General features: G+C 34.8%; 1 protein-coding gene across 1 annotated transcript in view; it reads right to left on the bottom strand.

The window, feature by feature from the left end:
* Positions 1-13,798, bottom strand: part of flna (filamin A, alpha (actin binding protein 280)) — a 264,701-nt gene that overhangs the window by 203,945 nt on the left and 46,958 nt on the right. The window contains 2 exon segments of the mRNA XM_065021021.1: positions 10,708-10,908; positions 12,135-12,297. Of these exon segments, the coding sequence (XP_064877093.1) occupies positions 10,708-10,908; positions 12,135-12,297 (364 nt within the window).

Genomic DNA, 13,798 nt, shown 5'->3' with positions numbered 1-13,798 from the left:
ATAGAAACAGAAACACTAGAGACAGAAACAATAGAGACAGAAACAGAAACAATAGAAACAGAAACAATAGAAACAGAAACACTACAGACAGAAACACTAGAAACAGAAACAATAGAAACAGAAACACTAGAAAGAGAAACAATAGAAACAGAAACAATAGAAACAGAAACACTAGAAACAGAAACAATAGAAACAGAAACAATAGAAACAGAAACAATAGAAACAGAAAGACTAGAGACAGAAACAGAAACAATAGAAGCAGAAGCAATAGAAACAGAAACACTAGAAACTGAAACAATAGAAACAGACACACTAGAAACAGAAACACTAGAAACAGAAACAATAGAAACAGAAACACTAGAGACAGAAACAGAAACAATAGAAACAGAAACAATAGAAACAGAAACACTAGAGAGAGAAACAATAGAAACAGAAACAATAGAAACAGAAACAATACAAACAGAAACACTAGAGACAGAAACAGAAACACTAGAAACAGAAACACTAGAAACAGAAACAATAGAAACAGAAACACTAGAAACAGAAACAATAGAAACAGAAACACTAGAAACAGAAACACTAGAGACAGAAACAGAAACAATAGAAACAGAAACATTAGAAACAGAAACACTAGAAACAGGAACAATAGAAACAGAAACAATAGAAACAGAAACAGAAACACTAGAAACAGAAACAGAAACAATAGAAACAGAAACACGAGAAACAAAAACAATAGAAACAGGAACAATAGAAACAGAAACAGAAACACTAGAAACAGAAACAATAGAAACAGAAACACTAGAGACAGAAACAGAAACACTAGAAACAGAACCACTAGAAACAGAAACAATAGAAACAGAAACACTAGAAACAGAAACAATAGAAACAGAAACACTAGAATCAGAAACACTAGAGACAGAAACAGAAACAATAGAAACAGAAACATTAGAAACAGAAACACTAGAAACAGGAACAATAGAAACAGAAACAATAGAAACAAAAACACTAGAAACAGGAACAATAGAAACAGAAACAATAGAAACAGAAACACTAGAAACAGAAACAATAGAAACAGAAACACTAGAGACAGAAACAGAAACAATAGAAACAGAAACATTAGAAACAGAAACACTAGAAACAGGAACAATAGAAACAGAAACAATAGAAACAGAAACTCTAGAAACAGAAACAATAGAAACATAAACAATAGACACAGAAACACTAGAAACACAAAAACTGGAACACTAGAAACAGAAACAGAAACAATAGAAACAGAAACAATAGAAACAGAAACACTAGAGACAGAAACAATAGAGACAGAAACAGAAACAATAGAAACAGAAACAATAGAAACAGAAACACTACAGACAGAAACACTAGAAACAGAAACAATAGAAACAGAAACACTAGAAAGAGAAACAATAGAAACAGAAACAATAGAAACAGAAACACTAGAAACAGAAACAATAGAAACAGAAACAATAGAAACAGAAACAATAGAAACAGAAAGACTAGAGACAGAAACAGAAACAATAGAAGCAGAAGCAATAGAAACAGAAACACTAGAAACTGAAACAATAGAAACAGACACACTAGAAACAGAAACACTAGAAACAGAAACAATAGAAACAGAAACACTAGAGACAGAAACAGAAACAATAGAAACAGAAACAATAGAAACAGAAACACTAGAGAGAGAAACAATAGAAACAGAAACAATAGAAACAGAAACAATACAAACAGAAACACTAGAGACAGAAACAGAAACACTAGAAACAGAAACACTAGAAACAGAAACAATAGAAACAGAAACACTAGAAACAGAAACAATAGAAACAGAAACACTAGAAACAGAAACACTAGAGACAGAAACAGAAACAATAGAAACAGAAACATTAGAAACAGAAACACTAGAAACAGGAACAATAGAAACAGAAACAATAGAAACAGAAACAGAAACACTAGAAACAGAAACAGAAACAATAGAAACAGAAACACGAGAAACAAAAACAATAGAAACAGGAACAATAGAAACAGAAACAGAAACACTAGAAACAGAAACAGAAACACTAGCAACAGAAACACTAGAAACAGAAACAATATAAACGGAAACACTAGAATCAGAAACAGAAACACTAGAAACAGAAACAATAGAGTCAGAAACAGAAACAATAGAAACAGAAACAATAGAAACAGAAACCCTAGAAACAGAAACACTAGAAACAGAAACACTAGAAACAGAAACAATAGAAACAGAAACACTAGAAACAGAAACAATAGAAACAGAAACACTAGAAACAGAAACACTAGAAACAGAAACACTAGAAACAGAAACAATAGAAACAGAAACACTAGAAACAAAAGCACTAGAAACAGAAACAATAGAAACAGAAACACTAGGAACAGAAACACTAGGAACAGAAACACTAGAAACAGAAACAGAAACAATAGAAACAGAAACAATAGAAACAGAAACACTAGAGACAGAAACAATAGAGACAGAAACAGAAACAATAGAAACAGAAACAATAGAAACAGAAACACTAGAGACAGAAACACTAGAAACAGAAACAATAGAAACAGAAACACTAGAAAGAGAAACAATAGAAACAGAAACAATAGAAACAGAAACACTAGAAACAGAAACAATAGAAACAGAAACACTAGAGACAGAAACAGAAACAATAGAAGCAGAAGCAATAGAAACAGAAACACTAGAAACAGAAACAATAGAAACAGAATCACTAGAAACAGAAACACTAGAAACAGAAACAATAGAAACCGAAACACTAGAGACAGAAACAGAAACAATAGAAACAGAAACAATAGAAACAGAAACACTAGAGAGAGAAACAATAGAAACAGAAACAATACAAACAGAAACAATACAAACAGAAACACTAGAGACAGAAACAGAAACACTAGAAACAGAACCACTAGAAACAGAAACAATAGAAACAGAAACACTAGAAACAGAAACAATAGAAACAGAAACACTAGAATCAGAAACACTAGAGACAGAAACAGAAACAATAGAAACAGAAACATTAGAAACAGAAACACTAGAAACAGGAACAATAGAAACAGAAACAATAGAAACAAAAACACTAGAAACAGGAACAATAGAAACAGAAACAATAGAAACAGAAACACTAGAAACAGAAACAATAGAAACAGAAACACTAGAGACAGAAACAGAAACAATAGAAACAGAAACATTAGAAACAGAAACACTAGAAACAGGAACAATAGAAACAGAAACAATAGAAACAGAAACTCTAGAAACAGAAACAATAGAAACATAAACAATAGACACAGAAACACTAGAAACACAAAAACTGGAACACTAGAAACAGAAACAGAAACAATAGAAACAGAAACAATAGAAACAGAAACACTAGAGACAGAAACAATAGAGACAGAAACAGAAACAATAGAAACAGAAACAATAGAAACAGAAACACTACAGACAGAAACACTAGAAACAGAAACAATAGAAACAGAAACACTAGAAAGAGAAACAATAGAAACAGAAACAATAGAAACAGAAACACTAGAAACAGAAACAATAGAAACAGAAACAATAGAAACAGAAACAATAGAAACAGAAACAATAGAAACAGAAACACTAGAGACAGAAACAGAAACAATAGAAGCAGAAGCAATAGAAACAGAAACACTAGAAACTGAAACAATAGAAACAGACACACTAGAAACAGAAACAATAGAAACAGAAACAATAGAAACAGAAACACTAGAGACAGAAACAGAAACAATAGAAACAGAAACAATAGAAACAGAAACACTAGAGAGAGAAACAATAGAAACAGAAACAATACAAACAGAAACAATACAAACAGAAACACTAGAGACAGAAACAGAAACACTAGAAACAGAAACACTAGAAACAGAAACAATAGAAACAGAAACACTAGAAACAGAAACAATAGAAACAGAAACACTAGAAACAGAAACACTAGAGACAGAAACAGAAACAATAGAAACAGAAACATTAGAAACAGAAACACTAGAAACAGGAACAATAGAAACAGAAACAATAGAAACAAAAACACTAGAAACAGGAACAATAGAAACAGAAACAATAGAAACAGAAACACTAGAAACAGAAACAATAGAAACAGAAACACTAGAGACAGAAACAGAAACAATAGAAACAGAAACATTAGAAACAGAAACACTAGAAACAGGAACAATAGAAACAGAAACAATAGAAACAGAAACTCTAGAAACAGAAACAATAGAAACAGAAACAATAGACACAGAAACACTAGAATCACAAAAACTGGAACAATAGAAACAGAAACAATAGAAACAGAAACACTAGAAACAGAAACAATAGAAACAGAAACACTAGAGACAGAAACAGAAACAATAGAAACAGAAACATTAGAAACAGAAACACTAGAAACAGGAACAATAGAAACAGAAACACTAGAAACAGAAACAATAGAAACAGAAACACTAGAAACACAAAAACAGGAACAATAGAAACAGAAACACTACAGACAGAAACACTAGAAACAGAAACAATAGAAACAGAAACACTAGAAAGAGAAACAATAGAAACAGAAACAATAGAAACAGAAACACTAGAAACAGAAACAATAGAAACAGAAACAATAGAAACAGAAACACTAGAAACAGAAACAATAGAAACAGAAACACTAGAGACAGAAACAGAAACAATAGAAGCAGAAACACTAGAAACAGAAACAATAGAAACAGAAACACTAGAAACAGAAACAATAGAAACAGAAACACTAGAAACAGAAACACTAGAGACAGAAACAGAAACAATAGAAACAGAAACATTAGAAACAGAAACACTAGAAACAGGAACAATAGAAACAGAAACAATAGAAACAAAAACACTAGAAACAGGAACAATAGAAACAGAAACAATAGAAACAGAAACACTAGAAACAGAAACAATAGAAACAGAAACACTAGAGACAGAAACAGAAACAATAGAAACAGAAACATTAGAAACAGAAACACTAGAAACAGGAACAATAGAAACAGAAACAATAGAAACAGAAACTCTAGAAACAGAAACAATAGAAACAGAAACAATAGACACAGAAACACTAGAATCACAAAAACTGGAACAATAGAAACAGAAACAATAGAAACAGAAACACTAGAAACAGAAACAATAGAAACAGAAACACTAGAGACAGAAACAGAAACAATAGAAACAGAAACATTAGAAACAGAAACACTAGAAACAGGAACAATAGAAACAGAAACACTAGAAACAGAAACAATAGAAACAGAAACACTAGAAACACAAAAACAGGAACAATAGAAACAGAAACACTACAGACAGAAACACTAGAAACAGAAACAATAGAAACAGAAACACTAGAAAGAGAAACAATAGAAACAGAAACAATAGAAACAGAAACACTAGAAACAGAAACAATAGAAACAGAAACAATAGAAACAGAAACACTAGAAACAGAAACAATAGAAACAGAAACACTAGAGACAGAAACAGAAACAATAGAAGCAGAAGCAATAGAAACAGAAACACTAGAAACTGAAACAATAGAAACAGACACACTAGAAACAGAAACACTAGAAACAGAAACAATAGAAACAGAAACACTAGAGACAGAAACAGAAACAATAGAAACAGAAACAATAGAAACAGAAACACTAGAGAGAGAAACAATAGAAACAGAAACAATAGAAACAGAAACAATACAAACAGAAACACTAGAGACAGAAACAGAAACACTAGAAACAGAAACACTAGAAACAGAAACAATAGAAACAGAAACACTAGAAACAGAAACAATAGAAACAGAAACACTAGAAACAGAAACAATAGAGACAGAAACAGAAACAATAGAAACAGAAACATTAGAAACAGAAACACTAGAAACAGGAACAATAGAAACAGAAACAATAGAAACAAAAACACTAGAAACAGGAACAATAGAAACAGAAACAATAGAAACAGAAACACTAGAAACAGAAACAATAGAAACAGAAACACTAGAGACAGAAACAGAAACAATAGAAACAGAAACATTAGAAACAGAAACACTAGAAACAGGAACAATAGAAACAGAAACAATAGAAACAGAAACTCTAGAAACAGAAACAATAGAAACAGAAACAATAGACACAGAAACACCAGAAACACAAAAACTGGAACAATAGAAACAGAAACAATAGAAACAGAAACACTAGAAACAGAAACAATAGAAACAGAAACACTAGAGACAGAAACAGAAACAATAGAAACAGAAACATTAGAAACAGAAACACTAGAAACAGGAACAATAGAAACAGAAACACTAGAAACAGAAACAATAGAAACAGAAACACTAGAAACACAAAAACAGGAACAATAGAAACAGAAACACTAGAAACAGAAACAATAGACACAGAAACAATAGAAACACAAAAACAGGAACAATAGAAACAGAAACACTAGAAACAGGAACAATAGCAACAGAAACAGTAGAAACAGAAACAATAGACACAGAAACACTAGAAACACAAAAACAGGAACAATAGAAACACTAGAAACAGGAACAATAGAAACATAAACAATAGAAACATAAACTGGAAGTAGAAACAGAAACAGTAGAAACAGAAATAATAGCAAGGAACACCACAGACAGAAAGACTAGAAACAGAAACAGTAGAAACAGAAATAATAGAAAGGAACACCACAGACAGAAAGACTATTAACAGAAACAGTAGAAACAGAAATAATAGAAACAGGAAAACCACAGACAGAATGACTAGAAACAGAAACAGTAGAAACAGAAATAATAGAAAGGAACACCACAGACAGAAAGACTAGAAACAGAAACAGTAGAAACAGAAATAATAGAAACAGGAACACCACAGACAGAAAGACTAGAAACAGAAACAGTAGAAAAATAAATAATAGAAACAGGAACACCACAGACAGAAAGACTATAAACAGAAACAGTAGAAACAGAAAAATTAGAAAATGAAACACGAGAAACCCCAGAAACAGAAACAATAGAAACAGAAACACTAGAAACAGGAACAATAGAAACAGAAACAATAGAAACAGAAACAATAGAAACAGAAACAATGGAAACAGAAACACTAGAAACAGAAACAAGAGAAACAGAAACACTAGAAACAGAAGCAATAGAAACAGAAACAATAGAAACAGAAACACTAGAGACAGAAACAGAAACAATAGAAGCAGAAGCAATAGAAACAGAAACACTAGAAACTGAAACAATAGAAACAGACACACTAGAAACAGAAACACTAGAAACAGAAACAATAGAAACAGAAACACTAGAGACAGAAACAGAAACAATAGAAACAGAAACAATAGAAACAGAAACACTAGAGAGAGAAACAATAGAAACAGAAACAATAGAAACAGAAACAATACAAACAGAAACACTAGAGACAGAAACAGAAACACTAGAAACAGAAACACTAGAAACAGAAACAATAGAAACAGAAACACTAGAAACAGAAACAATAGAAACAGAAACACTAGAAACAGAAACACTAGAGACAGAAACAGAAACAATAGAAACAGAAACATTAGAAACAGAAACACTAGAAACAGGAACAATAGAAACAGAAACAATAGAAACAAAAACACTAGAAACAGGAACAATAGAAACAGAAACAATAGAAACAGAAACACTAGAAACAGAAACAATAGAAACAGAAACACTAGAGACAGAAACAGAAACAATAGAAACAGAAACATTAGAAACAGAAACACTAGAAACAGGAACAATAGAAACAGAAACAATAGAAACAGAAACTCTAGAAACAGAAACAATAGAAACAGAAACAATAGACACAGAATCACTAGAATCACAAAAACTGGAACAATAGAAACAGAAACAATAGAAACAGAAACACTAGAAACAGAAACAATAGAAACAGAAACACTAGAGACAGAAACAGAAACAATAGAAACAGAAACATTAGAAACAGAAACACTAGAAACAGGAACAATAGAAACAGAAACACTAGAAACAGAAACAATAGAAACAGAAACACTAGAAACACAAAAACAGGAACAATAGAAACAGAAACACTACAGACAGAAACACTAGAAACAGAAACAATAGAAACAGAAACACTAGAAAGAGAAACAATAGAAACAGAAACAATAGAAACAGAAACACTAGAAACAGAAACAATAGAAACAGAAACAATAGAAACAGAAACACTAGAAACAGAAACAATAGAAACAGAAACACTAGAGACAGAAACAGAAACAATAGAAGCAGAAGCAATAGAAACAGAAACACTAGAAACTGAAACAATAGAAACAGACACACTAGAAACAGAAACACTAGAAACAGAAACAATAGAAACAGAAACACTAGAGACAGAAACAGAAACAATAGAAACAGAAACAATAGAAACAGAAACACTAGAGAGAGAAACAATAGAAACAGAAACAATAGAAACAGAAACAATACAAACAGAAACACTAGAGACAGAAACAGAAACACTAGAAACAGAAACACTAGAAACAGAAACAATAGAAACAGAAACACTAGAAACAGAAACACTAGAGACAGAAACAGAAACAATAGAAACAGAAACATTAGAAACAGAAACACTAGAAACAGGAACAATAGAAACAGAAACAATAGAAACAAAAACACTAGAAACAGGAACAATAGAAACAGAAACAATAGAAACAGAAACACTAGAAACAGAAACAATAGAAACAGAAACACTAGAGACAGAAACAGAAACAATAGAAACAGAAACATTAGAAACAGAAACACTAGAAACAGGAACAATAGAAACAGAAACAATAGAAACAGAAACTCTAGAAACAGAAACAATAGAAACAGAAACAATAGACACAGAAACACCAGAAACACAAAAACTGGAACAATAGAAACAGAAACAATAGAAACAGAAACACTAGAAACAGAAACAATAGAAACAGAAACACTAGAGACAGAAACAGAAACAATAGAAACAGAAACATTAGAAACAGAAACACTAGAAACAGGAACAATAGAAACAGAAACACTAGAAACAGAAACAATAGAAACAGAAACACTAGAAACACAAAAACAGGAACAATAGAAACAGAAACACTAGAAACAGAAACAATAGACACAGAAACAATAGAAACACAAAAACAGGAACAATAGAAACAGAAACACTAGAAACAGGAACAATAGCAACAGAAACAGTAGAAACAGAAACAATAGACACAGAAACACTAGAAACACAAAAACAGGAACAATAGAAACACTAGAAACAGGAACAATAGAAACATAAACAATAGAAACATAAACTGGAAGTAGAAACAGAAACAGTAGAAACAGAAATAATAGCAAGGAACACCACAGACAGAAAGACTAGAAACAGAAACAGTAGAAACAGAAATAATAGAAAGGAACACCACAGACAGAAAGACTATTAACAGAAACAGTAGAAACAGAAATAATAGAAACAGGAAAACCACAGACAGAATGACTAGAAACAGAAACAGTAGAAACAGAAATAATAGAAAGGAACACCACAGACAGAAAGACTAGAAACAGAAACAGTAGAAACAGAAATAATAGAAACAGGAACACCACAGACAGAAAGACTAGAAACAGAAACAGTAGAAAAATAAATAATAGAAACAGGAACACCACAGACAGAAAGACTATAAACAGAAACAGTAGAAACAGAAAAATTAGAAAATGAAACACGAGAAACCCCAGAAACAGAAACAATAGAAACAGAAACACTAGAAACAGGAACAATAGAAACAGAAACAATAGAAACAGAAACAATAGAAACAGAAACAATGGAAACAGAAACACTAGAAACAGAAACAAGAGAAACAGAAACACTAGAAACAGAAGCAATAGAAACAGAAACAATAGAAACAGAAACACTAGAGACAGAAACAGAAACAATAGAAACAGAAACAATAGAAACAGAAACACTAGAGGCAGAAACAGAAACAATAGAACAGAAACAATAGAAACAGAAACACTAGAGACATGAACAATAGAAACAGAAACAATAGAAACAGAAACACTATAAACATAAACAATAGAAACATAAACAATAGACACAGAAACACTATAAACACAAAAACAGGAACAATAGAAACAGAAACACGAGAAATAGAAACAATAGGCACAGAAACACTAGAAACACAAAAATAGAAACAATAGAAACAGAAACAATAGAAACAGAACCACTAGAAACAGGAACAATAGACACAGAAACACTAGAAACACAAAAACAGGAACAATAGAAACAGAAACACTAGAAACAGGAACAATAGAAACAGAAACACTAGAAACAGAAACAATAGACACAGAAACACTAGAAACAGAAACAATAGACACAGAAACACTAGAAACACAAAAACAGGAACAATAGAAACAGAAACAATAGAAACATAAACTGGAAGTAGAAACAGAAACAGTAGAAACAGAAATAATAGAAACAGGAACACCACAGACAGAAAGAATAGAAACAGAAACAGTAGAAACAGAAAAATTAGAAAATGAAACACAAGAAACCCCAGAAACACAAACAGTAGAAACACAAACAGTAGAAACACAAACACTAGAATTGGAAACAGAAAAACTGTTTCTAATTCTGTTTCATGTGTTGCTATTTTGACAGTGAAGGGGTTCTTGCTGATCTGCCCCTCCCTCCCTCCCCCTCCTGTCTCACCCTCTCCTATGTTCACAGCGAAGGGGCTCTTGCTGATTTGTCCTCCAGCGAAGGTAACGTAGATGGTGTGGGCCCCCTCCAGGGTGGGTTTATAGGTGCAGCGGTACGAACTGTTGCCCTTATCCTCTATCTGACACACCACCACGTCCTTCTTACCCGCTGGGTCCATGATCACCACCTCCACCTCTCCCACACCAGCACCTGGAGACAGAGAGAACCTTAGCACCTGGAGACAGAGAGAGCCTTAGCACCTGGGGACAGAGAGAACCTTAGCACCTGGAGACAGGGAGAGCCTTAGCACCTGGAGACAGGGAGAGCCTTAGCACCTGGAGACAGGGAGAGCCTTAGCACCTGGAGACAGGGAGAGCCTTATCACCTGGAGACAGGGAGAGCCTTAGCACCTGGGGACAGAGAGAACCTTAGCACCTGGAGACAGAGAGAGCCTTAGCACCTGGAGACAGAGAGAGCCTTAGCACCTGGAGACAGAGAGAGCCTTAGCACCTGGAGACAGAGAGAGCCTTATCACCTGGAGACAGGGACAGCCTTAGCACCTGGAGACAGGGAGAGCCTTAGCACCTGGAGACAGGGAGAGCCTTAGCACCTGGAGACAGAGACAGCCTTAGCACCTGGAGACAGGGAGAGCCTTAGCACCTGGAGACAGGGCCTTAGCACCTGGAGACAGAGAGAACCTTATCACCTGGAGACAGGGAGAGCCTTAGCACCTGGAGACAGAGAGAGCCTTATCACCTGGAGACAGGGAGAGCCTTAGCACCTGGAGACAGAGAGAGCCTTATCACCTGGAGACAGGGAGAGCCTTAGCACCTGGAGACAGAGAGAGCCTTATCACCTGGAGACAGGGAGAGCCTTAGCACCATACCAATATACTGTATAGTATATGTTTTTTTTGTTAAAGAAGTGGAAAGGAAATGGACTGATGTGTATGAATCGTGGTGTCTTCTCCTGCAGTATAAAATATACACTAAGTGTACAAAACATTAGGAACACTTTCCTAATATTGAGTTGAACCCCTTTTTGGCCTCAATTCGTTGAGGAATGGACTTTTCATCTACATTGATTGACGTGGATTTAACGAGTCACATCAAAAAGGGACCATAGCTTTAACCTGGATTCACCTAGTCAGTCTATGTCATGGAAAGTGCAGGTGTTCCTAATGTTTTGTACACTCAGTGTAGACTCAGTATATACACACAACACACGTAACAAGGCTGAAGTAGAGGGCTAGCGTGCTGGAGGTGAATAAACCAACAAAGACTCGGTGGGGAAAGGAGCCAAAAGCGACAAATATACAGTCATCCTTACTAACTGAGCTGCCAGAGAGGAAGGAAACAGCTCAGCGATGTCAGCAAGAGACCAATGATGATTTTAAAACAGTCCCAGAGTTCAATAGCTGAGAAAACAGTTGGTACCTGCGGTGTAGACGTCAAAGTATGTGGTCTTATTGGCGATGTTCCCAGCAGGTTCTAGTCCAGGTCCCTGGGCTGTAGCTTTACTGCTGTCTCCCTGAGCCATCCCCACATCCACCTGATAAGGAGACGTATTGATGTGTAGTCCCGCAAACAGCACCGTCACCTAGTAAAACACAGAGTTACCAAACAACACCGTCACCTGGTAATAATACACACTGTTACCAAACAACACCGTCACCTGGTAATAATACACACTGTTACCAAACAACACCTTCACCTGATAATAATACACACTGTTACCAAACAACACCGTCACCTGGTAATAATACACACTGTTACCAAACAGCACCGTCACCTGGTAATAATACACACTGTTACCAAACAACACCGTCACCTGGTAATAATACACACTGTTACCAAACAGCACCGTCACCTGGTAATAATACACACTGTTACCAAACAACACCGTCACCTGGTAATAATACACACTGTTACCAAACAGCACCATCACCTGATAATAATACACACTGTTACCAAACAGCACCATCACCTGGTAATAATACACACTGTTACCAAACAACACCGTCACCTGGTAATAATACACACTGTTACCAAACAACACCGTCACCTGGTAATAATACACACTGTTACCAAACAGCACCATCACCTGATAATAATACACACTGTTACCAAACAGCACCATCACCTGGTAATAATACACACTGTTACCAAACAGCACCATCACCTGGTAATAATACACACTGTTACCAAACAACACCGTCACCTGGTAATAATACACACTGTTACCAAACAGCACCGTCACCTGGTAATAATACACACTGTTACCAAACAACACCGTCACCTGATAATAATACACACTGTTACCAAACAACACCGTCACCTGGTAATAATACACACTGTTACCAAACAACACCATCACCTGGTAATAATACACACTGTTACCAAACAACACCATCACCTAGTAATAATACACACTGTTACCAAACAGCACCGTCACCTAGTAAAACACAGAGTTACCAAACAACACCATCACCTGGTAATAATACACACTGTTACCAAACAGCACCATCACCTGGTAATAATACACACTGTTACCAAACAACACCGTCACCTGGTAATAATACACACTGTTACCAAACAACACCGTCACCTGGTAATAATACACACTGTTACCAAACAGCACCGTCACCTGGTAATAATACACAGAGTTACCAAACAACACCGTCACCTGGTAATAATACACAGAGTTACCAAACAACACCGTCACCTGGTAATAATACACACTGTTACCAAACAACACCATCACCTGGTAATAATACACACTGTTACCAAACAACACCGTCACCTGGTAATAATACACACTGTTACCAAACAGCACCGTCACCTGGTAATAATACACACTGTTACCAAACAACACCGTCACCTGGTAATAATACACACTGTTACCAAACAACACCGTCACCTGGTAATAATACACACTGTTACCAAACAACACCATCACCTGGTAATAATACACACTGTTACCAAACAACACCGTCACCTGGTAATAATACACACTGTTACCAAACAGCACCATCACCTGGTAATAATACACACTGTTACCAAACAGCACCGTCACCTGGTAATAATACACACTGTTACCA

Source organism: Oncorhynchus nerka, linkage group LG7, assembly GCF_034236695.1.
Source record: "Oncorhynchus nerka isolate Pitt River linkage group LG7, Oner_Uvic_2.0, whole genome shotgun sequence".
In the NCBI taxonomy this organism is placed as follows: domain Eukaryota; kingdom Metazoa; phylum Chordata; class Actinopteri; order Salmoniformes; family Salmonidae; genus Oncorhynchus; species Oncorhynchus nerka.
This window is presented reverse-complemented; position numbering and strand designations above follow the sequence as displayed.